Genomic DNA, 26,786 nt, shown 5'->3' on the forward strand with positions numbered 1-26,786 from the left:
AGTAATGCAAAAATACATTCTACAGAGTCTAATTGAAATAAACTTTTATTTTTTTCTCATCTGGCTTAATCAGAAGCTGTTTTGCTCAGGAAGCTCAATAAGTTAACTCTAAAGCCTTGCTTATAACTATGCTGGCCTTTTTCACAGTGCCTGGGTACAGCTGTACCGTTGTAGGTGGTGTGGTACTGTCACACCATTATCTAGCAGTTTAACACACAATATCTATATATACAAAAATTAAATATTGAGTATTATTATATACAACTGAGGCTTGAAGCACCATCTAGCTGGAGATGGACAGAACTAAAAGACCACCAAGTAGCTAAGTAAAACTAGTTGATTATACTTTAAAACTTTGTTATGACCCAGAGTATTGCGTCATTTCTAACCATACTGCAGTGTGGTTGCAGTATTTCTAGGAACGAAAATCAACAATTAATATTTCTGAGCTGCCACAGTCATTCTTGAATGTGCTGATTTTGGATGTACTGGTTACTTACCAGGAGCACATCAAAGCTGCAGTGGCATCCCCCTTGGTTAAAAACCGAGTTAGCAAAACTGCCTTTGCGGAGGGTCCTTGACCAGTTCGTGTCCATCCCCACATGTCTAACCATTTGGAAACTTAATGTCTAATTAAGTTTCTTTTCAGTTGTCCTCATTAACGAGTGGACACAGTACGGAACCAAAGCAACTACAGTCAGAGGTGTAGCTGCACTCTTACAAAAAGAGAGAATGTAGAACAAATACTCAGTATGAGTAGGTATCTTAACGAAATTATACAGCTGCAGTGTAGCTAAAGAAGCAGCTATACACAATATGCGGAAACTCATCTTACAGCTATTTTTACCTTTGCAGCTTGTGATGAACATTTCAGAATTAATTCCGAGACCTAAGCCAAAGAGTGCACCTAAATTCCTCACCAGTCCAGCAAACGGAGTTGTGTCAATGTTTATCCAGTCTGGGTTGGCACACCACTTCTTGGCCTTTGGAACAGACCATAGCAAGTCAATATCAAGAAGCTTGAGGACTAGATAAAAGCCAAAGGCAAAGATGAAAAGAAACAAGTTTGTCTTGATGTACATTCTCAAGCTTGCTGTCTGAATAGCAGGGGTATGCTCAAATGCTTCTGCCACAAGAATGCCTGTGGATTAGAAACTCGGTGTTACAGGGAACAGCACACTTGTACTTTGAAGAAGCACTTTTTACAGTGCCCCTGTAGAATTTGACTTTTGAAGATAGAAGAATACATCTATGTATTTTTTTATATATATATTTATATATACACATACACACACAGAATTTACCACTTCTGTAGTACATTACGAAAACTTTTCTCCCACTCAAAACTGCTGACTTGGAAAAAAAAGAAATTAAATACCAAGCACTACGTGTGTTTGATATGAGGCATGTCTTAGGCCTGACTGCATCTCCCAGATGACAACCTATCAAATATTAGATGTAAACTAGAACATTCCTTTTCCAAGAGAGTCCCTCACTCAAAGACCAGCCCCAGCAATGCAGAATACCAGCTCCCACACAGGCTTTGAGTGTTGAAGGAAAAGACACAGAACACACTTATCTCCTTTCCTACTCATTTTATCTGGGTTGTGAAAAGGAAGAGCTGGACTGCAAGCTGTTAGCTGGTGCTGCCCAGGCTGCTCTGCATCCATGAAAGAGAACGGGAGCAGGCAGCCCCTGCTCAAGGCTCTGGTCACCCTCCTTAAAATCAGATAGATCCTAGAGAAATTGTTCACAGTTTGAACTCCCCAAACAGCAATTTGAAACATTTTTAAGTAACTCTGAAAAATGTACTTCAGCTTTTCAATCACCCTGGGGAGTTTGCACTGGTAATTTGCCTTTTTCTCTGTTTTGCCCCTGGTCTCTGGCCTTGTGCTTGTCCACACCGCGCACATGCTAGTTTGTGCCTGGCCACCATTTGAAGTGAACTAAATAGCTTCCTCCTGAGAGGAAAGGTCAGGCCATATAGAAGCAATGTCCTCTCTGATCCCTTCCACACAGGCAGCACAGATAAAGATCAGATGCAGCCAGTACAAACCAGATAGCGCTACTTAGTGGCAGTGTGGACGTAATGCAGTCAGCATCAACCGGCACATGGACAAGGACTCACTCCCTGTGTGAATTACAAAGACAGCAGACACCTACTGCCTCATAAATTTTACCTTTAGACTATCATCAAACCCTTGATCTTCCAGAGAGCAGAGCGCACCACTAGAGCTACAAGCTGAGTAGCTTTACTAAAAATCTCTTGCCTTTTCTCATGATTTTTTTCAGATTTCGCATATTATATTGAAAAGAAAAGAAAAAAATCGCATTACCAGCAAATACTCCAAGAATAACTTGATGAGGGAAATGTGTTGCTATGAACACTCTCGAGATGCACACACTGATCTGGATAATCCAAAAAATACTCCAGAGGAATGACCATGTCAGTCTAAGAGGGAAAAGGAAGATGCTTAAAAATTAAGACAAGATATTTCACTTAGTAATTTACACCAGGCCCCTTTGTGTCAGGCTCATATTTTTACCAGAGGTTTACGAGTAGAGAAGTTTAGAGTCAGATGATTAAAAACTGGAAGTCAGCACTAAACCATCAGCAAGAGTGGTTGCTCTTACAGCCACATCTAGGGCTGCAGGACCAGACCCCAGTAGTTTCAGGTCCAAGACACCACCGTGGTTTTAGTGATGAAAGTCATCAATGGCAAGTTAAACCAGCACTAGTACCTTGAACATATTTCTTATCATGAAGTCATAATTAAATGCAAAAGTTCAATTATTTGGTGACAAAATTCACACAGTATGGGAACAACCTTGTCAGGTTTGGAAAGAACAGCCATCAAAGCCATTACAAGACTTCCCCACGAAGTTGACTAACATGTTACGCTGAACTTTGCCAACATCATGCGCATTTTCTTTAAAATGGGGTCAGAAGGACTACCATCGAAGCAGTAAATTTATGTGCTAACCAAAAGATGCAACACATAAAGATAATTAAAAATCAAAATTTCCAACACTGAAGATGTGGCATGACCTTTAATAGGATCTGATTCAGAGATACTGTATGCAATGACTGTAAGTTAATAAATACCAACCTATACAAATGGATAAATCCTCTTAATATTCTTTTTCTTCAGCTGAAGTAGATCATAATAAAGGGGTTGTTTTTTTTTTACAAACTGTCCAGAACAGACTATGAATATTTGGTTAAAATAAGTCCATTAAAAACATAGCATGTATATAAAGAAATATCTATACGTGTTAGAATAATGGAGACACTGACCTGTGAAGGGTAACTGCTGATTTATCTTTCCATCTAACTGTGTAGCTAAGTGCTGCTGTGACCATTACGTACCAGATGCAGGAAGATCCCATGGCATGTCCAGATGGGCTTCCTAGTAAAAACAAAAAGGAAATATTCAAGCTTAAAAATGATGTCTGTAACATTTGTCGTATAGAAAATGTCTCCTGGCTGTTACTGAGGCACCTAATCATTTAGAAAGAAAACGGTTAACAAAGGCTGAAAGAATGTCAACTGCTTCTCAAAAGTTAAATTTTCTCAATATGAATTTTTCAGAAGACTCCTCTGTACGGAATCCAGAATATTTGTCTGAAATCAAGCAGGTAACAGCTAAACTATCTTATACTGGTATGAGCTGGTATCTTGATTGGAAAGCATAGTATTTTTCCATTACTTAGATTTGGATTGTGATTTAAAAAAATAGAGCATCCAGGGCTCTCTTAGGGCTGTAGCATGTAATGTAGAAGTTATATATGAGGATCAGATGAGATAGGTTTTGAATGGGCTACCTCATAATTAAGGGGAGCAACAGAGATTTAGCTCTCTTTGTAACATTCTAAGTTCAAATACCAGTATAACTTCAGATGGCCCTTCCAACTGCCTTTTACCTGCTTCTGCAGTTACCACGGTGTTAGCAATTGTGATGGTGATCTGTGTCTCATTAGTAATATTACAGTTCAGGTAATTCACATTTTAGGTAGTTTTGTAATAAATTTAGAAATGTATATGAAATGTGATGGAAGAACTGTGTCTTTATGCTTTACTTTGATTTAGTTTATAAATTTTAAGGTGTTGTACAATGTCCACTAGCTTGGAAATAGATTATCAGTAGAACTGGCACGTGAAACGATGCTGTAACATATTGGACTAGTTGCTGTACTCACAGTAGTCTATAACAGGGAACACACTCTCACATAGAGATCAACAGTGATTTCTTTCTAGTCCAAGTATAAGAATATATGTGTAATTTGTTTTAATTTAACGAATCAAATTTTAATTTTACCGGAAATGATATGAAGCCACCGAGAAGTTCCTACAACCATGAAAATCACCAAAAAACAAAGTATGCTGGCACGACGCACGGGAAACGATTCTTAAAATTACTCTGTCACTTCTTTTCCCCTGTTCACCAGGTTTACATTCAACAAATTGAAATAGGGAAGGAGAGAAAATTAGATCATTGGAATCTGTCTACACCAGACTTTTACAGCTTGGCTTTCCGTGGAGACAAAAGACAAGTAAAAGGGACAGGGTTATTTCACTGGCAGAAGAAATCATTTTTGTTGAAGAATGTGTTATGACCCAGCACTATGGAGTAGTTTGCAAAGCAAAATAATATTCCAGTGAAGCAGCAAAGCAGGAATGTCTAGGGAGGTCAATCACAATGATTTCTGGCTCCCTGCACTCATTTTTGGTATTCTGCTTGGCAGTGTCTTTAGTAGTCACACTACTAACTCTTTGGTTAATTTCATAACAAACGTACACTTCACAGCATCACAGAATCACAGAATGTTAGGGATTGGAAGGGACCTCGAAAGATCATCTAGTCCAATCCCCCTGCCAGAGCAGGATTACCTAGACCATATCACACAGGAACGCATCCAGGCAGGCCTTGAACGTCTCCAGAGAAGGAGACTCCACAACCTCTCTGGGCAGCCTGTTCCAGTGTTCGGTCACCCTCACCGTAAAGAAGTTTTTCCTCATATTTATGTGGAACCTCCTGTGTTCCAGCTTGCACCCATTGCCCCTTGTCCTGTCAAGGGATGTCACTGAGAAGAGCCTGGCTCCATCCTCATGACATACATACCCCTTTACATATTTATAAACATTAATGAGGTCACCCCTCAGTCTCCTCTTCTCTAAGCTAAAGAGACCCAGCTCCCTCAGCCTCTCATCATAAGGGAGATGTTCCACTCCCTTAATCATCTTCGTGGCTCTGCGCTGCACTCTCTCTAGCAGTTCCCTGTCCTTCTTGAACTGAGGGGCCCAGAACTGGACACAATACTCCAGATGCGGCCTCACCAGGGCAGAGTAGAGGGGGAGGAGAACTTCTCTTGACCTGCTGACCACACCCCTTCTAATACAGCCCAGGATGCCATTGGCCTTCTTGGCCACAAGGGCACACTGCTGGCTCATGGTCATCCTGCTGTCCACTAGGACCCCCAGGTCCCTTTCCCCTACGCTGCACCTCACTACTTCTACTACTACCACTACTTCTACTACTACTACTACCTACTTCTACACCTCACAACAGAACAAATGTCACTGATAAGGAAACCATAACGTTGTGTATCGGTATTGGGAAAGCTTCTCTTTGTTGTCATCTAGGAAAATGTCATCTAGGAAAAATGTTTCGTAGTTCATCTGCAAATTACCTACTAGAAACAGCATAAACTCCACCTTAAGGTTTATGTTCTTAAAACCTTACAAATACCAGAGAAAAGATGGCTGCAGGGTTTTAGTTCAGTTCATTCCAGAAGTACAAACCAAATTCAGGTCCTATATTGCTTGCCATTTAGTCATATAAACAGTTCCCTCAGCTTTCCCTTTTGTTGAGCTGCTAAGTTTGGGGTTCAGGCTATCCTAGCAATATTTGGATATGCCCTTCTCATGTCTGTCACTGCTTCTCTAACCTTTTCATAAAAATTGCATATTTTAAAAGTGTGTGAAGTACCATGTAAGCTCACACGATGACTGTATGCACCTAACAGTTGCACTGACTGCAACAGGTGTGTGACAGATATTGTCAATGGCCAAGAGCAAACCTGGAGGTGGGAGAAAATGTGGTCATTATAAGTACAATTAAAGAGTCGATAGGACAGCGGTACCCACTGGACAGAAATAGGAATGACTTGTTCCTTCAGGAAGAAAGTAACAGGAAGAAAGGCCTTCTGTTTCAATGAATCAAAACCACTCTGACTGGTTCCTTAGGCAGGGCTTGGAATTACAAGCTGCTGAATGCACTCAGTTCTGAAGTCTTTTGAAAAGACCTGAAGAACCTTAATACTTTGGGTTAGGTCCCAAATGAATTCACTTGAACCAGACTGCAGATCACATATAGACCAGGCACTATCAAGCCCTGCCTGATACAAGGGCCTAAGCTTCTTGTTCAAAATTACAATGGGATATAATGCAGGATATTGTTAACAAAATACAGCTCTGCAAACCACTTAAAAGCTTGCAGTGGCACTGATGAGGCGCAAAGCACATTCATTTCCACAGTCAATATTTTTGTGTACAATGAATTAAAGTAAATTCAGTCAGTTAGCTCCAAGCAAGTTTATCTTATTTCACATGTTAGGGTTTCGTAAGCTCATTTAACTGCAGCAGTATTACATTTGAGTTCCACAGAGAAGACAATGAGATATAAAAAAGTGAAAATACACTGGAAATGAATATTTTTTTTAAAGAAAATTTTTTTCTGTATATTTGTACACATACACACATTCAGTGCCAGTGTCTGGTTCTGGGAAGAGTGGTTCCATTTTCCACCTGTGATATGTTGCATGATCAATTGTTGATACTATTGTTATTTACACTGAACCACCTACTAGTTTTTGCGGTTTGAATAGTTCTTTCAATAGTGCACAAGCCCTCAAACTCAACAGCCCCCTGCCCTGTTTTGGAACACTCTTAACCAACGTGGAGTTTCTCTCCCCAGGCTGATGTCAACGGCACTGCAACTGTTCCTAAAAGTGACCTCACAAAGCAAGTGAATCCCTCTTTCTAAACCTATGACATGAGTTTTGTGAAAATTCCTTTCCAATACGCTGGTTCATTCTAGTAGGAGTTACTTTTAAAGCAAATTCCCCTCCCTTGCACTGTTTAAAGGCAATGAAGTAAACATTCTCATCATATAGCAATCAAATACTCATCACATTTTATTTCTTCCTTTTTCTCTTCCTGTGTTTTGGTGCAATTTTAAACAGGAGCTCTGAGATTTGTATATCATGTAAGATCTTCATAAGTCACATCCTCCCCCCCCCCCCAAAAAAAAAAAGCCGCTGCCTCTATTAGATGTACCTGTATAATCTCCAACATGTCTTACCTGGTCCAGTTTCACATGTTATAGGAAACTGTTCAAGGCATGGGCTTGACTGATTGGGATAAATCATTGTTTCTTGCACCCACCAGTATGGGCGATGGCCAAATAAAATCCTGGCAAAAAAAAATAAAATAAAATGAAGCAGAAACACAATAAAAAGATTTTTATGTAAGAAGGCCTCAGCAAAGCATGATAAATAATCTTAGAATGAATATGAAAAGCGATATTGCCAAAACTATTCTGTAATAGTTCTACAGGTTCTTCTTATCAAAATGTCATTTCAAACATATCTTAAAGATCTTCATTGTGAATTCCTGTTTATAATTACAGGGGAAAGTCTACTAGTACATTATTCACAGAAAGTTTTCTAAACTTGAGCCACATATAGTAACCATCATTAAAAATACCAAATTTTAAAATAAATCCAACTTCTTACCATTTAAATATGAGGTTGAACCAATCACCAATGACTGCCACCCATATCATTTTAGTACCAACCACTTGGTTGAGCTGAAACCAAAGAGGAAAATAAATTGAGAATATATTCCGGGGATCTCCAACATGTGACATAAAATTAAGGAACTCCTGATAAGCCCTGTAGTCCCTCTGTAAGTGCTGAATGATAAGCACGCCATTGCTATGAAGGAGATCCATCTTAATGGATTAAACTGTACTTGAAATATAGTAAAGTTCCTTTAATCTTAAGTTTCTAGTGATGGAGAATGAGAACCATGGAACGGAGCTATTAAAAAGTGAGAGAAGGTGATTGACATTGCCTTTATATTGTATCGGTGTGGTGCACCCAGCCATTCCTGGAACACGTGGCTCCAAATCTCCAGGAAAGCACATGAGTCTGTTGGCACTGGAAAGCTTTTCTGTTAATTGGAGAAAACTAAGTGAAGTACATGCTGAGCAGAAGCAAATTGTGGGGAAAGTTATGTGGAAACACAATGCGTGACTTATGCAATCCTTTCTATGAACAGTTGGAACATGTTTGCTTGCATTTTTTCATGGTTCATTTCTCTGCAGGATGGACATTAGTAATGTGTGTACTTCATTAAGTGCTGCCTGTATAAAGGATAGAAAGAACACACAAATAATTGGTCTTTGCAGAACTGTCATTAAAGCTGTATGTTTCACTTTGAAATAGAATTTGGCTGCCAGGCTGTGTCTAATACTTTGCACAACACATTTTCAGTCACGGAAAATACAACCAGCATCCATACATCAACAATGCTGTTGAGCTCTAGATTCATTTTTAAAGCAGCAATATCCTCAAAGCACTGAAAAACAATTGTTTCCTTCATACAAGAGGCCATGTTAATCCAGGGCACAGTGCAGCTGAAGCTTAGGCTCAGAGTCATCTCATTCAGTATCGCCATTCTCGCATATTGCTTACATGATGCATGTCCCACACACCCCTGCCAGCAGGAGCTGAAGCCTGACCTCCTGCAGCCCCCTTCTTGCTGCCCAGCCTAGCAGAAACGAGACCTGCTTCGCAAACCACAGCAAGGCTGCAAACAGATAATTATGAGTATTTCCCTGAAGGATTCTCAAGTGAAGCACTTGGGTTCTCCAGGGTGAATAGCCAAGAGGAAACTGAGATTCTGCCAGAGAGCAGGATTTTAAGAGTATACAGCAAATAATGTACTAGCACATCAGAATTATCAATATTAGTACTAATAACTAACACAGGGAAAGATTATGTTCATTCGTGAGGTGGCTACATGAGAAAGTTTTTTCTACTAGAGATTAAATAAATACCAAAAGTCTGATGATACCATCATTTGACATGATCAGAGCGGCAAGAGGAAAACTTCAGTTCTTTATCAGGCTCTCATATTCATATCTTCTATTATAGATTATCTGTGTATCTCAAACAATTAAAACCAGAAAATAAAAGCAGCTGTATATATGCACTGCGCACTTCCCTACTGCGTTCTCCATGGCACTTAATGCTAAACTACACAAGCTGTGGAGACAAAGAGATGAACTACTTCACTGTTTTTGCTGAAGAGAGACTTAATGGCTTAACAGGGCTTTATGATGTGTTGTCAGGGAAGTCACATGGAAACATTAAGTAGATTCAACAAATAAGGCATGACAATTAAATGGACTTAAAAGACCTCTCTTCCTGACACAATCTCACATTTACTTTAGCTATTAATAGTGTGTTTTTAGAAACTTTTTAGCAGATTTAAATCCTATATGTTTATTGCTACCAGTTGCATTGAGCCACACAGAAAACCTTAAAGTTAAAAGGAGATTTAAAATCCTATGCACTATTTCTGAATAACTACAATATTTTTCTGTATGTTGACTGAATTATTCACTTCAATTGGTATCACCCAATTTCAAGGAAAATCCTTCCAAACCCAAAATTTAAGGATATTTCAACAATAAATATTTCCTAGCTTTTTAGCTGCAAATATTTCGGGAGGTTTGTTTCTTGCTAAGCCGTATAGCTTACAGCTTTTCAGGGTGTCCAGCAAGGGAACTGTCATATAAATAAACTGATGGAACTAATCTTCCCTCTCCAGTTCTTTCCCAAGAACTTTCTTGTTTAGAAACATCTCTCTCAAATAACTTTTTATACCTTGTTACTAGAGAAAAAGTGCTTTTGCTAAGGTTGTTTTTTTTGCTGCAAAAGTATCTCTCCTTTGAAGATAAGTAGGACTTACAATAACAACAATAAAAATCACTCTTTTATACATGTCTGGGTTTAGTATGCAAAAATGTGAAGAATCTGAGGTTTTCTTCTGTTTTTCAGTCTATAAAGAATAATTAGCTTTAAACATGAATGTAAACGTCAAGTCCGTGGCTGAGTAACAGCCATCTTGCTCCTCCTACTTAGTTAAAACAGCAGCTGTAATGAGGTTAAGTCTAAATAACTGTTGTTCTATTAGGAGAAATATTTTGCAATAAGTAAGTTTCCATCAAGATACAATGTAATGTCCGCAGGAGAGTCTACGAAGCAATAACATAGATCACCTTCCAGTCCCTCTTTACTGCCACCATTCTTATTCAACAGCATCAGAAAAACTGCCTCTCTGGCGCAGGACGTGCAGGACCATTGCAATAACTTTGTGCATATTTGTTTTATTTACAAATATAAAAACACCCACCCATGTTACCCACTTGGATAGTGCTGTATCTGCTCAGGCTGAACTCTTCTCCAGACAGAACCACTCAGGCACACTTTGGTTCTCCAGAAACTTTGTTAATATAATGTCTGAAGGTATGTCTTGGCAACATTTCAGTAAAGTAACATCTTTTAGTATAAATGCTAAAGGCCTCCTGATATTAATTTTAATTTTAAAGATTTTGCTGCTGATTCATATGCTGCTAATTATCTTTCTGCTTGGATAAAAAGAAAGATAAGCACCTTAGACATAATGAAGGCTAACAGCAAACATAAATAAGCTTCAATTTTCTCCTACATTCTGATTGTTTCGGAAGCTCCTACATCCACAACTTAGACATACCAGAGGAGTCATGTTTATAAGAGATGTTTTAAAAAATAAAAACAACAAATCCACAGTCTACAAAACAGAAAGCAGGAAGTTTTTGGAACAGGTAAGTAGGTTTTAGTGAGAGAGGCAGTTCAGGTGCTGTTCTCATTGCACCTGGGAGCACTCATGAACCTGCTTCATCCAAGAAGCAATCAACAGCTGACATACGAGTCATCTCTTGTCCTGCCTGTGATATCTGGCAACCTATAAAAGTCTGAGACACTAAAGACTTTCCTAGCTCTAGTAACCAGCAGAGAAAAGATGGCAAAACATGTTTTGAAATATACTATATTTAATAACTCGTTTAAACTAACAAAGGAGAAATACTTCTTCAATAAGCTTTTTTTCCTCTTTTTCTATGCAAAGCACTGCAAAATGCTTCTGTAATGTGCTTCATATTTCAAAGTAACTTCAGATAATATATGAAATTAAACTATTTGCTGTATTTTAGTAAGTGGAATTGCGAGGAAAACTAGTGATCTGTACAAAATGGTCAGAATATGTACGCAATTAAGTTTTTAAACCAAAGCTTGGTCTTGTTTTGATATTACGGAACCAAGGTTTGTCCTTCACATGATCAAATGAGTTCTTAGTGCAAAGCAAAAACCTTCAAAATGCTATCTGTTCGTATAGTTTTAAATTTATTGATATTTTATTGATTTATTTTATTTTCTAAGACATACAAAACCAGAGACTATCCAAAACTTTCTATATTCTTAGTAATAATGTAGAAACAAGAATCATGTTGATGATCCACTGAAGGGAGGATAAAATGTTTACAGCTACTTTACACCTGCATATTCAAGCAAATATTACATAATGCTATCAGATGTTGTTAAGCAAATGTTTGCAAGGGAAGGAAAAGCCATCAAAGCAAACATTTTCTAAAACACTGTTAATGGAGACCTATGTACTGGGCCTAACTTTCTGGTACATTATGCTTAGTTAATTCAACAATAACATTAATTTCCACATCAGTGTTTTCATTGGCACCAGACCAGCTACAAGGATTAACTAGCAATTTAGTAAGTTCACAACTAGACACTGTGTACGACAACTGACAGCTATTTAGGTATGAATATTTTCCAAATGGAACACTGAAAAGACACATCTTAATTTTAGATTTAGGAATAGAAGAATCTTTCAAGAAGCTCTTTCTTTCTTTCCCTATTTTATTCCCTCAAGCATTCCTCCCTGGACCCAGGCAGCCCTAGTTAAGGTCAGGCTTCTTTAGGGCTGGACTGACCAGTAAAGGTTTAGCAAATGCTAACATGAACCAGTTGCTTCCTCTTGGTTCTGCCACCTGATTAATGTAATCTTTCCTAGTCGCTACACTGTCATTATTCCTTGCTAGAAAGTTACTATGCACATACAGGAAACTAAAAAGCCTCCTGTTTGCAATATAACAATAACTACCAGACCTTAATACTTGTTTATATTTGTATATGTTTGTATGTGTAACTGTGTAAATGATACACACAACCCATGGAATACCATTCTGGCATGTTCATGAAAAAGTCACATCTAAGGAATTCTAGTTATTATAATTCGAAGTATGAAAATTACAAGCAACCTAGAGTTTAACAGTGAAAAAAAATCTTTCAAGCTCCATAAACTGCAAGCAGAAATAGAGTCTGGACTCATAAGGGCAACAATCTCCACTGCATTTTTTTGTTCCCTTTCCAATAAGATCACTGCCTTATTTATTGCCATCCTTCTCTAATCCCTGAAATTAGCCCCATGCCAACCACAGCCCAGGGAGGTTAGAAACCTGCCAAGGGAAGTAGCTGAGTCTGTTTATTAGCACCAGCTCTTCAATTTTATGTTCCCTTAGCAGCTTCCACCTAAGCTGCAGTAGCTCTCCAACCCTGAACTATAGCTCTCCACCACCCCTTAACCCAGCACTGGAATAGCCCAGTATGGACTTGGAGCTAGCAATAAAATACAGGAACAGATCTTTGTTGGCAGCAGCCTGCCCTTCAGTTTGACTGCAGGTTCACTGTCACTCTGCTGCTGTCATTGTACATCTCAGAACCTGAAGTTTAACCAAGTACCCCAAGGTTAGAAAGGCACTCATGAGGAGCTGGCAAATGCAGACAAGGGGTACATGGCACAATTACATGGTCTCCAGCAAAGCTCATAGTGCTAGAAATAGGGTAAATCATTGTTGAAACTTTTCCATCCATGACTACCCTGTGGCTTGATATGACAGACATTTAGAAAAAAACATTTCAGAACAAGTGTCTGGGCTAGAGTTACGGTAAGGCTAGGTGCCAGCGTTTCTGACTATGGAGCCTCTTGAATCAGACCTAAGAGAGGATTTAAGAAGCGTATGACCTGTGCTAGTTTGGGTCATGAGGCCACACTTCTGTTTGGGGTTGGTAAGAGCTGTCAGTTTGAACAGAAAACTAGTACCTGCTAAAATCACCATGCTTCATTTAAACATGCAGTTGGTAAGCTGACTGTGGAGAGAGTTCATAGTGGGAAAATAAGGTTGAGGATAGGTTATACTGTAAATTCACGTCTCTAGAAAACTCTGGGAAAGGACTCCCAAAACAGTGAGAAAAAAGATCAATTAAGGTACGGATTGTGCTAGTAAATGTCACAGGCTGTATTTAGTCTTCAGCTGCTGAAAGTCTAAAACAAAGGAATAGGACTAATGAAATCTAGAAAAACTTCACTGATGAAAAAAGATACCTAACATTTCAGAGCCAGTGCTAGCTACTGTGGGGTGAACTTATTATCTATGTTAATAACAGGATTCAGAAGAGACCAGACTGAAGAACCCACCAAAAGATTACAGATTAGAATTCAGGATTTGTTTAGATTAGTTGAACTTGTATTTGCTAAACTCCAGGGGCTGGGAAAACTGTGTATTCAGAAAGTTATGAGCTCAAATAACAAAGGCTAGCCATGTTAGGGGCAACATTTAAACTTTATACTGGCAGCATTCACTTGGCTAGGTTTAAGGTCTGATTGGGAAAAAAAAGAGGGAAATGGTCCTAGTTAAAAAAGGCATAAGGTATAGGCTCCATAATGCCCAAATGTGTATGTGGCTAGGTAACCATCCTTGAACCAGCCTAACTTCAGTAGTACATTTAAGTCTGAAGCAGATAAGAAGCAGTGGTCTAACAATCAGTTTAGGACTAATGCTGAGGAAACCATGAAATTTGGAGAACAGGTGTCCGACAGAATGAGACAGAAATACAGCTGGGTAGAAGCACTATCCACCAGCAGTAACAGTTTATACAAGAATAACGCAACTAATAGTTGGTGGTCTCAGCTCAGATGTTGCTTTCGGTCCAGGTGGCGGGGAAGAGTAATAAATGGTTTCAGACAGCAATCCTCAAAGCTTTACTAAGTTTACACTATTCTGAAATCATCTAAATAGCACTGAAGTAAATTAAAGCTAGGAGAAATTCATTAGCTATGATAACAAAATGATTAGAAAGTAGCTTCCATGATAAACTGAAGGCTGGTACCAGGGATCACAAAATAGTGCTTATCCAGAGCCAAAAGGGAATATATCCAACTGGAGAAAAATTAGGCGCAGTTGTAAGGAGTCCTCACAATGACAGGGGCTTATGACAAGCGTTTGACCGGGCACAGGCAGGGCTGCTCTACTATGGTTTTGTTCATACCAAAAAGGACGGCAATAACCTCTGCATGTCAGTCTCCTATCATAAAGGTCTACCTTAAAGAAGAAAGGTAAGTTTTTATGGGTAAATAGCTCCACATTCATGAGAGAATTCAGGCTTGGGGAATGAAAAGGCAATTCAGGAGTGTCACAAAACTTACGACTAGGTTACCCCAAGCATGTTCCGTGAATGAACTAGACGCTAGAACAAGTTTTCGCTTCAGAGGAGCGTAAAGGAGCAGCCTGCTCCCCAGTTCGAGCCTGGTTTCACTCAGCACGGAACAACAATAAATCGCACAAACCGCGTCAGGCTTTTCACCGCGGCCCACCGGCGCCGCTCCCGGCCCCGCACACAGCCCGGCCGCCGCCCCCTCAGCGGGCCCTGAGAAAACGTCTTAACCCCAACAGGCATCTCGCAGGGGAAGGAGAGGGACTCACAGCTGCCTCTCGCTCGCAGCATCGGCACCGACCGGCACCGGCAGCGCCGGCAAGCCCCGAGGGGCTGCACGGCGGCCCCGTCCGGCCCTGCCCTTCATGGCGGCCCCGCCTCGCCCCGCGGGGCCCGTTACCGCATCAACAGCGCCTGCAGCTCCCAACACGCCCTGCGGCTCCGGGCTCGGCAGGAAGGACAGCTGAGCCAATCAGCGGTGCGCTTGTTGCGAGGCGGCGAGAGGCGGTGCCCAGTCAGAAAGCAGCCGTTGGCGAGGCGGGAAGGCGCCGGCGGTTTGAAAGCCGGTGGGTGCGGGCGGCCCGGCTCTGTCCCGCTGCCCCGGGCAGGGCCGCTCCGTGCGAGGCTCGGCAGGCACCGCCGGCTGGGGCGCGGGGGCCGCCGCCGCGGGGCGCCGCTGTCTCCCGGGGCCGCAGCAGCCCGGCCGCCACCATTAACGTCTCGTCGGGCGGAGAAGGGGGTAAGCTCCCCACCCGCCCCTCGGCCCAGGCTGGGAGCGTGGGGAGGGTGCCCCGGCTCGGTGCGAGCCCCGCGGGGGGACGGCGAACGGTGGGAGCGCCCCGGCGGCAGGAGGGCGCGGTGCCGCTGGGAGCTGCCAGGACCCTGGGAACGGCTGTCGGTACCGCGCCGGCCCCGAGCGCCGTGCGGTGCGGAGCAGGGCCGCCTCCTGGCGCAGATGACGCATCGCTGGTGGAGCGGCAAAAGAAACGTAGCTCCTGCTGTTAGCGCTTGTCGTAGTAATAGTAGCAAAAACGACTTAAGGGAAGGAAAAACAGCCCTGAAGGTTTATCTTGTAATTGTGAGTTATAACTGCTGCGACTGTCGTGTGTGTTTTGACGCTGTATTTATTAGCTTACATGTTTGTTGCAGCACTATGGCTAATATAAAGACAGAAGATGAAATAGTCCTCTTTGAAAGAGAAATGAAAGAGTTTTGGACCAAATTAAAAAGCATTTATGGCACTGAACAGGTCAATCAGACTTTAGCACTGAGAGATTCATGCAAGGAGTCCATAAAAGCACTTTCAGGTAAAAAGGCTCTATGTTCCCGTTACTTCTACTTTTTTCCAAGTTATCATCAAACCTCTTCAGATAACTAAAATAACTTTCCCTTACAGAGAAATGGTCCAAGAAGCTGAAAGAAGAGGACCTGATGATTGATAAAATTCAGGAGTACAGAAATGGTACAGTATGGTGTTTTATTTATTGTGTCCAACACTTCTAAAATTAACTTAATACAGCTGAATAATATGTTTAACTTCCCATTTTAAAAGGTAAATAACAATGTCAGAATGAAGACAGAATTAAAACCAAACATATTTGGTTGGTTAGAGGATGTAAATTGCAAGTCAAAAGCAATTTGTTGGAAAACTTCATTGATGATGCAAAAAGATAAAGATCAGGTAAAAGCTTTCTGTACAGTGGTTTTGGTACCTAAGCATTTAAAACAACAAAGTACCAGAACTTGCCGACTGCAATAGGAAAAGTAAATTAAATTGCTTAGTAAACTTAAGTATTGTGAGGTTACTTATGCCTCTTCAATCTTAGTTATAGAATACAGCCAGCCTATCAGTTCAGGATTAACTACTCTGAATTTTGTAGTTAAACTTCAGAATATCAGTTAAAAATAATTGCAACTCTAATATCAGTCAGTGTTTCCATTCCTCGCTGTCTGTCAAATTATTTGTCTGTGGACAGGATCCACCATCACGCTTTGAAGATGTATACAGTGCTGGCACCAGAAACAAATTGCATCTGATTGAAGTATCAGAGGAGCTCCCTACTTGAAGTGAAAGTTACTCAAGCTACTTAGCAGCTTGTCTTTTGAATAACTTTCACTTAAAGCTTTTACTTGATGATCTCAGTATAGTTATGCTGACTTTTCAGCTGAGATAGCATGCATTCCACTATTTTATTCAAGTGAGTCATCCCAAACTACATAGATAAGTATTAAATAGTGGGGACCTAATTAATCAACTGTCTATGTTCATGTTTTCTTCCCTCCTTTCAGAGATTCTCCAGCAGAGCCAACGCATATCAGAAAATCAAGAGCGTTTTACAGAAATAAAATCTAACCTAAATCAAGAAGAAGAACAGAAGAAGGACTTGACTGACAGCATCCAAGAGCTTAAAGAAGAGTTGATGAAGAAAAAGGAAAGTAAGTAAGCAAAGGATAATAAGTAGATTTTTTTAATCAGAGAAGGAATTGTTTTCAACACTTGCTCTTGATGGGCTTCTCTACTGTTCTAAATATTTTTTTATGTGCTTGTTTTGCCTTTACTTTGATATTTATGGTGGCTTTTAAAATTCTAGTAATATCTTCTAAAAACAAAGCTTCTAAGGAGAGAGTGGAACGACTATGCAAGTCTAAAGTATTGTTTGAAGAGCGGCTTGGACTGGAGATACGCCGAATTCACAGTAAGTTTCTGTAGTTTCCATGTGCAGTGATACAATGTGGTTAATGTTGGATTGTGCAGTGAAGAACATACTAGCTTACACAGCTGAAGGATTTTCCCAGCCCAGGTATTACCATTGTCTCTCAAATGGCAAAACATGGTATGTTAAAATGCATTTGTCTTTCAAAGAGATCAGGTTTGCTTAACTTGTAAATATTCTAAGAATATTAAGTGAAACTGTAGCTTAATATTGTGATTTTTTTTTTTAGTCACCACTGTGACTCTCCAGCAGAGGTAAATGGTGTTAATTAAATCTGTTTGTGTTTGCTTTAGATGAACAATTACAGTTTATATTCAGACACATTGACCACAAAGATCCTGACAAGCCATATGTGTTTACCCTTTCCATAAATGAACAGGGAGATTATGAAGGTATGTGAATTTCAAATACTTCAGTAAGAGGACAGAATCTGATGCCCCTATTTGAAAAAAGGGGGAGAGGAGTAAAGTGAAGCTTAGTTGTAACCTTTGTCTTCCAATTTCTGAATAAAAAAACCCCTTGCAATGATAACATATTTTTTTAAATTAAGTTTCTCTTGTTAATTTATATGAAAATACAACTGCTTATCTTCACTCCTCTCCATTTGTGGAGTTGCTATTTACTTTGTATCATGCAAAGCAGGAGAGAGAAGTGATACAGGGATAGATAGATACTTCAGTTTGTAGTTTGTTGCTTCTTCCTTTTATGCTAGAGTATTTATGCTGACAGGCATATCTCAACCTGTTTGAGAAGCCTAGAGGGCAGAAAAAAATAGGTTCCCCACTATTGTGGGGAACCCTTACAGTTGTGTGACATAGGAGAAAGACTAAAACTTGAAATCCAGCATTCCTCTTCTGCAAGGGTACAACCTTTCTGATCTTAAAGCTGGTTTTGCAATATGGATCTTACTTCAGTTACTAAGAACAGCAGTGGCAATTTCAGTATTGTGCTGAGTAGCTTCTAGGTATGAACTGAATAGATTTCTGTTTTTACTAATCCAAATCTAAACTGTGCTGAAGTTAAGTTTATCACATGCTGGGCTACATCAGTTTTCAGTCTGTCTGCCTGCCTGCACAGCAACAAAAATATTTAGGAGTGTGTTTCAATTTTTGAGCAGGCTATGGATCACTGGAAATTGCTGTAACAATTCAAGCAGGAGCACAGCACTGAGTAGGAGGTCTGGAAATAAAAAAATAGTTGTGTGTTCTGTGAGGCTTTCTCTTTGCTGAAAGAAAATGATTTAATAGGTTACTCAAAAATAATACTGGATGAAGCTAAAATATATAAAGATAACAGACTACATTTGTATTTCATAAGCATGGAAAAAACACTAATATTGAATTTTTTTATAATAGTCTAATCTTTTGGAAATTTGTGTCATTTTAGTGACTTCCTGTATTCCTTCTCTGGACTGTATAGCAGAGTTCCAGCTCAAAGTGAGAGAAACTAACAATTTTTCTGCGTTTATTGCCAACATCAGAAAAGCTTTCACTGCTTTATCTTATAAACAGTCTGCACAAAACTAGCTTATACCTCCCTTTCTAGCGGTAGAGCACTTTTTTTCTTTCCTTCCTGTATTGTAAAAGTATGTATTTATCCATGTCTCACTCTGATTTTTAAATAAAGAAAAATAATGAAAACTGTACTTTAGTCCACTGTCATCTAGAGACATTTTGGATGATTCTTCAAACAACAGTATAATCAACTACTTCCTTAACTCCATGTCTCCAGACATGTAAATTTGGATCCAGTAGCAAGTAGCTTAATGATGTAATGATCTCTGTTTAGCTACCCCAGGAAGATATTAAAAATAAAGTACTTTCTGTAATTTATGTCTATCTTCCAAAAGCTTAGAAGTGTCTTTCAGGCTTGTATGTGGTTGGAATAGGCCTGAAACCTACCAAAATAATGCACTGGAGCTCAGCAATTCAGTTACCTGTGACACAGGTCACTATCTTAATTTTTACCCTGTCTTGTACTCCCCAGTGTTATCACTTGTTTTCATACATGTAAATTGTTTCTCTTTTGGTCTGTTAAGCTATGTATTTTACTGCCTGTTTCAGATTCTTGCCTGGATGCCTACTTTTGTTGTTAGTAACAAAACTGTTTGACATGCATGTGATTCTTGAATAAAGCTCTTAATAGGAGCAAGTGGGAACTTTGTATTGATTTCATCAGAAATCCTAGAGAGCCTGAAATAGAAACCTGCTGTAGCCCAGAGGTTCCTGCTTCCTACAACACCCAGCTGGGCAGAAAAGCTGGCCTGAAACTTGAACTGCAGTGATGAATGAGTAACACTAATAAGATGCCCAGCTTTGGTGTTTTATTGGGTATGTTTTAGAACAGACTAGTCATTTTCCTTTATTACATAAAGCACGTTGCAGTGAAGGACTATTTATTGTTGTCATTGGAAGTCTTAAGACATGGCAAAGCCTGAAGTATAATGTATTAAAGTATGAAGTACAGTAGTTAGTTACAGATAAATCATTTGTGTATCTTGCAGCTTATCAAGAAGACTACTACTGCCACAGTACTCAGCTTTGATTAAAAATATTCTTTTTCTATCTTATTTGTAAAGCCTTTTCCTTTTTACAAAATATTTAAATGGACAGCTGCAACAAGAAAGAAAACTCTTCATTGGATAATATAACATAGTTCAAATAAAATCTTACTGAATTCAGTCCTGGAAATTCTAGTGAAGTAAAAGACCTTAATTGAAAACTAAATCTAAGTACATAAAAATGAAGTGTAGTGTAAAGAGTAAAAATATCCAACACTGAACACCCTGTGAAAAAGTATTTAGAATTCTAGCATTTCCTAATTAATGAAAATAACCCTTTAAAATGTCTTTTTGAAGAATGTTCCAAATTGTTTTTCAATAAAAACAAAACTTCAGAATATTTTCTGTGAAGTAAAAATTCTTTATTTAAAATAAGTCCCTTTCTCAAAGCACCTGTAAACAGAGGCCTGTCTTTCCTGCGAGATACTTTAAATTTATACAGCACCTACCTCCATTAGCATTTCATTTTTGATCAGGAGTGGACCTTGGGAGTGAATTGCCTGATCGTCACCACTTACTTTGGTAACTGCTTTCCTTTTGAAAGGCAACTAAACTGGGAGATACACACATAATGCGTTCCTGCTGCTAACATTATGTACTCCATAGGACAGACCAGAGTTGGTCCAAACCAGCAGTGGGTGCAGATATTGGTCTTCTCATTTATGTAACTATAGCAGCACTCGCTGTTCCTGCCCCGACTTATCATCTTATGCTTGGGCAAAAAAACAAAACAAACACCCCCACTCCCCCACCTCTTACACCTATCCTTTCATCATCTGCTTAATATGTAAACCTGGCTGGCCATTTAGGCATGGTTACATCTGGTGATGCTGATAAGAGACTCTTACCACAGTTGAGAATATTGCCCAGTCTGATGTGAACTGTGTTTTAAATCACTTGGTTTGTTTAAACTTAACAAACAGTACAACCTGCTGGATACAGCACAGACTATGCACTCAGTCTTCTATGACATGATAGCTAAAGCGCATCTTAACAAAAAACAGTAACCCATGGTTGTACATGGTGGCTCCAGAAAGGAGATAACCTTCCATTTCTTCTTCCCTGTAGGGCATAATTTGCTATTTTCTAAATAATGCCTCATTTTCCTTGGTATGCCCTATTGATTTTTCCCTTGTGCTACAGCCAACTATACACAAAACAAGAGCAGTAAGAATGGTAAATGTGCCGACTGATTACATTACAATTTTAGAACAGAATGGCAGCAGAGATTACTAGGCATTTCTGTAATGACATCTCAAATGAAATACATCCCCAGTTTGTGCCCTGTCCATAAACCCCATGTACTCTTTGAGAATTCTGTAACTGACAATGGGACAGAGGCATAGGCTGGGAGACTGCCTTCAAGTACTGGGTCTGGTTGTTCATCAGCAGATTTTGCCTCCTTTTCAACCATACTAGCAAGGATATTTGAACAGCAGGTATTTCTTTCAATTAATCGCTTCTGCCAACAAAAGAATGCTGTAGGCACTTTTATGTAGGTCAATAGACTGGCCAGTAGTTAAAATAAATGCATTCAGCCAGCTCTGCACTTCCCACTTTTATCTTCTCTCCCAGGAGCTACGACTGCCATATTACCTCACTTTGTTGGTATCTCCTCTTCCTTCCTTGTACAGAAGCCCTCACCTTCCATGTTAGAAAGCCTACCATTCTGTCTCTCACTAATGGCATCGCCCCTGTATCCAGAATGACCGTATTAATTTTGAAGCAAACTCCTGTCCTTCTCCACCTGCCTGTGCCAAGCAACTCCTAGTTGCTCTGGAAAGTAAGAACTTCAGGTTGATCAACCAAGTATTTTACAGCTGTTGTATGGAAGCAAAAACAGGCGGTAGGCAGCCATTTCCATGTTTTCACATGGAAACATGAGGTCATTTCCATGTTTTCACATGGAGCTGTTTATTCATTAAAGTCATACATATTGCTCAGATGCACTCTGTAGCTTATCTATCATCTGATTTGATCATCATCTTCACAAGAGAAAAAAAATTGAAACACGCCCTGAGTAACAAAGACAAATGCTCAGACTTACTGCCATTTTCTTTTCATGTTCATCCCAGGCATGAGTAGTTGGTTTATTCCTTCTAACAAAATTACTTTGCCAAGATTGCTATGCATAGAACATAAAATATATGACAACCACTGCACTGGAATTTACATTCCTAGGAATTATTTGCTAGAAAAGATGATGTGCTTAGTTGTAAATGTTCTGTGCAGACGCCTAAAGCAAGAAGTAAAGTTTATTGTGTGTAATTTAAACCCTTACAGCTCCTTTTGGAGTTTGAATAGTGAACATGCTTATATTTGCCAAGGCAAATCAGATGCAGATCTTACTTCCTCTAAAACAGAGCCAGGCATTCCAAAAGCAGGTAAAAGCTAGGCAAGTGTACACAACAGATTTGTTTCTTCGCTTATTATAAAATATGAAGTAAAAATTGCTTGTGACATCCCAAAACCAGCCTTTATGCTAGCTGAACATCTGTCTTAAAATCTTAAAACGTTTGTGCCTTTATCAAAGGCACTTAGTGCTTACAGAATTTCACACGCCTGGATATGTGGCAATTTGGAATTTTCTATTTGTTATGAAGCTGCACAATACAGCAATATCCAATAATAGTAAGGACAACTAGGATACAGTAATTGGGACCCCAGTGCACTGGATAGTGTACAAACACAGCCTGAAATGCCCCAAAGTGCATATGGGAAAGCTCTTGAGCTTAAAAGCAATATACAGCTCAGGGACTACAACACACAATCAACCAGCCCGCTCCACTTGGTGACAGTGCTCCATCTATTAGCGGGATCAGGTTTATCTTAAGGCAGACATAGATTTTAGTGAAGGTCAGTAAAGACTTTTCTTTATTCGTAAATCAATTTGCTCAACCCTGAACGTTGCTTTCCCTTTCAAACTGCTGACCTGTACTTGGCTACCAAGGGTCAAGCCTGAAACGCGTGATCCATCAACTGATGCTGACCATACAGAAAATGGCTGATGTGCTAGTGCTCAGCACCTCATCAAATTTATCTCACAGTGTAAAAATCTGGAGAATTATTAGATATTGGAAATACACTGTGAATTTAAGGACTATTGGGAAGACAAGATAATATTAAATATTAATAACAAATGTACTAAGTGCATTTAATCACAATTGGGTTTTGTATGCTAGCTGTAGATCAGATTTGAAAAGAAATCAAATTACTGTAAGAGTCCTGGCTAACAGAACAGCTTTATTACACACCTACTCAACCAAGAGTGCAGGTGGTTAAGCCAAGTTTGTTGATATTTTTCATAAACCCTCTTGGATGTTGCTAGACATATTTTAAAAAGCAAACAAACAAGTAATGGCTACACTTGTGAAAATTAATGAAGACATGGAAGTTATGCTGTGCTTCTGTCATATTCCAATTGTGTTATATTACTATCTTCTCTAATGCTTCAATAAACTTTGTGAATTTATTCAGTACCTTGATATTGTCTAAATTAGTCCTGTCATTATAATACTGGATAGCGAACAAATAAAATCATTGTGAACTCATTTGTGAGTGGTTTATGACTTTTTTAAAAGCCCTGCCAAACCCAATAAAACAAACATATGCACACATAAATCACTTAGTCCCATAGGCAGATTACAGTACATTTCTTAACTGTATGAATAAACCATACTAAACAATTATGGTAATACTCTTATCTTTTTGAAAGCAATAGTTGCAATCCAATTACATCAGGCTTTACTGCTGAATAGGATTGTATGCCTGAAAAGTTGAGGGGAATGGCTCTGATTGCCAGACAGTGAGACTCCATTCTTTTTGTCCTTCTTATTATCCCTAATCACTCTAACAATTATACACAAAGAACCCTTTAGAATCTTGAGATTATAAAGAAGTTGTTCCAGCAGAAGCAGAGGTAATGAAGCCTGATTTCCTACAGATTTGTGGGTTTGTCCTTAAACAGTGCTATTCCCTTCACGGCAACATCCCAGCTCTTCTTTACAGTCTCCCTCGTGGATGAGAGCCAGCTCCACTCCTGAGTTATGCTAGTTTAGCCTCTGCTTAGCTGCTGTGCAAGCCACAGGACAATGGTTGTACTCTGCTTACCCATCCTCTGGTGTGGAGCATTGATTTTGTGGTTCTCTCCTTTACTTGGTTGCTGGTACTCAGTACACTGTAAGGACAGCGATAGCTACAACACAATCTCCTTTTCAAATTTGGGGTAACTGAGCAATGGGTTCAAAAGTTGTTAGGGAGACTGACAGACTATGCTAAAAATAGTGTTTAATCATGCAAGTGTGTAGTGGTTTTTTATATGACCTTATATATATTTTAAAGTTGCTATTAGTGTTAATTTGATTTCCTTCCTCTTCAGTCACAGCATATTGCACAATGCTAATTGCTATTGACTCACCCGTTTTGTGACTGTTTGATGGATAACTGTCTACACTGACTTGCCTCAATGGATTCTTTTGCACTGGTTACTGGATCGTGGGCTCATTTCTTCACTGTCCAGTATTGGATTCTGCACCAAAGCTTCAGCTGGAGTAACTGGCTTGACAAAGAAACAGGCCTGTTGAATGAACACCAACTATACATCATTATTTTTTTGATTTAGAAACATGCTACACTTACTTTATGTTGATGGCAATTATCATAAAGGATTCCAGGCATTTAAGAGCAGACTGCATATATTAACTTTTTGGCTAAGCGAGGAATAGGCAAAGTGACAGAGAGGTGACCTCGTGGGTGGTGTACTAGCTGTTAAAGCACAATACATTCATGTAAATGCTTACCTCATATGTTAAAAATAAAAACAGGCAAATAACTAATAGGTAACTTTCCAAATGAAGCTAACAAGAGATAAACTTGCTTGTCTAACTCCCATGTCTGACACAGCCCCATTAATGGAAAGACAATGCAGCAAATTGGTAATTGTAGTCTTTTAACATTAGCCATCCATATCAGCATGACTTACTGGCCTGTATTTTCCTATACTTTGTGCAAAGGCAGACAAGCCATCTGATAAAATCACATTTCTAAAGGGAAGAGGGGAAAACCTCTTCTGACATGCAATCCTCAACACTGTCAACTGCAACTCTGCAGCAATGACCCGTCATTTTAGGCTCCAGCCTTCTCTAAGGTTAGTCCATAATTCTGACAGTCTGTATTACAGTAGACACCACCTTTACTAAGTGCTCTAATGGCACCACAATGAATCAAAATACCAAATTTACAGTCAATGTTCATGCAATTTACATGACAAAGCGGTCTACTTTCTTCAGCTGCTCCTGCTGAAGTTTCCCTCAACTATCATTTCTCAACTATATTGTTTAGTGCAGAACAAGCATTAAAAATTTGCATCCCATCTTGCTTTTGATTGTGCATAATCCTATCCAGATGGCAGCTGATGTCACTGTTAGCAATCCATTTTTCCTCTTTCAAATGATACAGTTAGCATTTTAGAGTAGTCACCTGTCTAATCTTACAGATGAGTTCTTATATAAGAATTCTTCCATGTGAAACAGCTCGGTTTGCACTGGATGCTTGGACTAGTTGCAAGAGTAGCACAGACCATCACAGCTTAACTATGAGCAATCTCAATGGTTCACATGCTCTTTATTTGATAAAATTAGTTTCTTTGAAAAAATTGATTCAATTAGTAGGAAATTGCTATGAAAGGGGAACAGCTGTTTAAAGAAGTTTATGTGAAGAGGAAGCTGATCTAGACTGGACAGCAGTCCCAGCTGCTTTTTACATCCACCTGGTCCAGCGGGTACCACAACTCAGGTCATCACTTCCTCAACATTGCTGAAGGACCAAACACTGGACCCACATTTTAAGTGATCTAGACTACTAACATGCAAATCCTTTTCTGGAGCTGGCATATGGAGTAGGTTGTCCCATAAAATAACAGCTATGGCCGCTGATCTCACTTGGAGATTGTTAGTGAGAAACTGCATCTAAAAATGAGATACAGTAACATCTAAATGCTTTGGCTGAATTAAGTTTAAATTAAAATCAGATGAGAGAATACACAAATATAGCTGTAAAATAGCAAGCCTTTCTGGCAGGAAGCAGCTCTTTCAAAGATACCTTAGTAGAGCAACAGTAATTAAAATTACTATTACTGGGACTTAAACGAGGAGGTGATCTTTAAACAAGCCCAGAAACAGGATAGAAAGTTGTTAGGTTAATGCAGGAGGGAGCTGATGCAATTTTAATTAAGGATCACATTCCACCTCTGAATTTCTGGATTATTTTTTCATGTAGGGAGATTGCAAAAAGTTGCCTAAATATGGCAAGAAATGCTACTGTTATGCAGTTGTATGACAGCCTTACTCAATCTTATTTTGCAGTGAGTGAAAAATAACTTGCATAGTATTTTCTAGGGAAAGGACCTTACATTTTGAAGTTTTTAAAAAATATCAGATGTACAATGGTGTTTTTCAGATGTTTAGGAAAGGGTATTAATTTGGGAATGTAAATGTTGCCAGCAAGTAGCTTCAAAAAGTACGTTATTTTTTCATCTAATTAGCGAACTATAGCACTAACATTACAATTTGGTCATGGTGCCCTACAGATAAAAACTACAACACTCAACTATCTTGTAATACTTGATTTTCTATTGCCCTTTACAGTGACTAAAAGCTAACGGTTCTGTGTCACATCTAAACAATTACATTTGAAAGTCAGAACCTTACAAACACCTCAGTGTTGCACACAACTCTGCATTTGAGCAATCCCTCTACAAGAATCATCAATGGCCTAGCACACTCAGGGCCAAAGAAGACAGGTGTAAAACACTTTCCTCAAGCGTGTTTTATCCT

At 39.3% G+C, this 26,786-nt stretch overlaps 2 protein-coding genes across 3 annotated transcripts; one reads left to right on the top strand and one right to left on the bottom strand.

The window, feature by feature from the left end:
* Positions 1-90: 90 nt before the first annotated feature.
* Positions 91-15,070, bottom strand: G6PC2 (glucose-6-phosphatase catalytic subunit 2). 2 transcript variants are annotated; one of them, XM_068407850.1, is made up of 5 exons: positions 14,949-15,070; positions 7,365-7,474; positions 3,299-3,410; positions 2,337-2,452; positions 91-1,141 (listed from the first exon to the last, which is right to left on the bottom strand). In XM_068407850.1, the coding sequence occupies exons 1-5, from the start codon at positions 15,044-15,046 to the stop codon at positions 630-632; spliced, it is 948 nt and encodes a 315-aa protein (XP_068263951.1). In that variant the 5' UTR covers positions 15,047-15,070; the 3' UTR covers positions 91-629. The 2 variants fall into 2 exon arrangements, with proteins under 2 accessions (XP_068263951.1, XP_068263950.1); XM_068407849.1 differs by lacking the exon at positions 14,949-15,070 and adding an exon at positions 7,798-8,015.
* A 121-nt stretch (positions 15,071-15,191) lies between these two features.
* SPC25 (SPC25 component of NDC80 kinetochore complex) lies at positions 15,192-18,925 on the top strand. Its single transcript, XM_068408217.1, has 7 exons — positions 15,192-15,245; positions 15,829-15,986; positions 16,076-16,141; positions 16,969-17,115; positions 17,271-17,375; positions 17,687-17,785; positions 18,780-18,925. The coding sequence occupies exons 2-7, from the start codon at positions 15,833-15,835 to the stop codon at positions 18,917-18,919; spliced, it is 711 nt and encodes a 236-aa protein (XP_068264318.1). The 5' UTR covers positions 15,192-15,245; positions 15,829-15,832; the 3' UTR covers positions 18,920-18,925.
* The last annotated feature ends 7,861 nt before the right edge of the window (positions 18,926-26,786 follow it).

This window comes from Nyctibius grandis, chromosome 9 (genome assembly GCF_013368605.1).
Source record: "Nyctibius grandis isolate bNycGra1 chromosome 9, bNycGra1.pri, whole genome shotgun sequence".
Lineage (NCBI taxonomy): Eukaryota > Metazoa > Chordata > Aves > Nyctibiiformes > Nyctibiidae > Nyctibius > Nyctibius grandis.

What these genes read in the sequence shown, in the direction of transcription:
- G6PC2 (XM_068407849.1), bottom strand. Translation starts at nt 8,015, where the DNA reads ATGGATCTCCTTCATAGCAATGGCGTGCTTATCATTCAGCACTTACAG. An exon ending in TTCAACCTCATATTTAAATG is followed by an intron (nt 7,475 to 7,797) that starts GTAAGAAGTTGG and finishes TTTTTTTGCCAG; the next exon opens with GATTTTATTTGGCCATCGCC. An exon ending in AACATGTGAAACTGGACCAG is followed by an intron (nt 3,411 to 7,364) that starts GTAAGACATGTT and finishes TGTTTTTACTAG; the next exon opens with GAAGCCCATCTGGACATGCC.
- SPC25 (XM_068408217.1), top strand. Translation starts at nt 15,833, where the DNA reads ATGGCTAATATAAAGACAGAAGATGAAATAGTCCTCTTTGAAAGAGAA. An exon ending in AATTCAGGAGTACAGAAATG is followed by an intron (nt 16,142 to 16,968) that starts GTACAGTATGGT and finishes CCCTCCTTTCAG; the next exon opens with AGATTCTCCAGCAGAGCCAA. An exon ending in TGAACAGGGAGATTATGAAG is followed by an intron (nt 17,786 to 18,779) that starts GTATGTGAATTT and finishes GTGTCATTTTAG; the next exon opens with TGACTTCCTGTATTCCTTCT.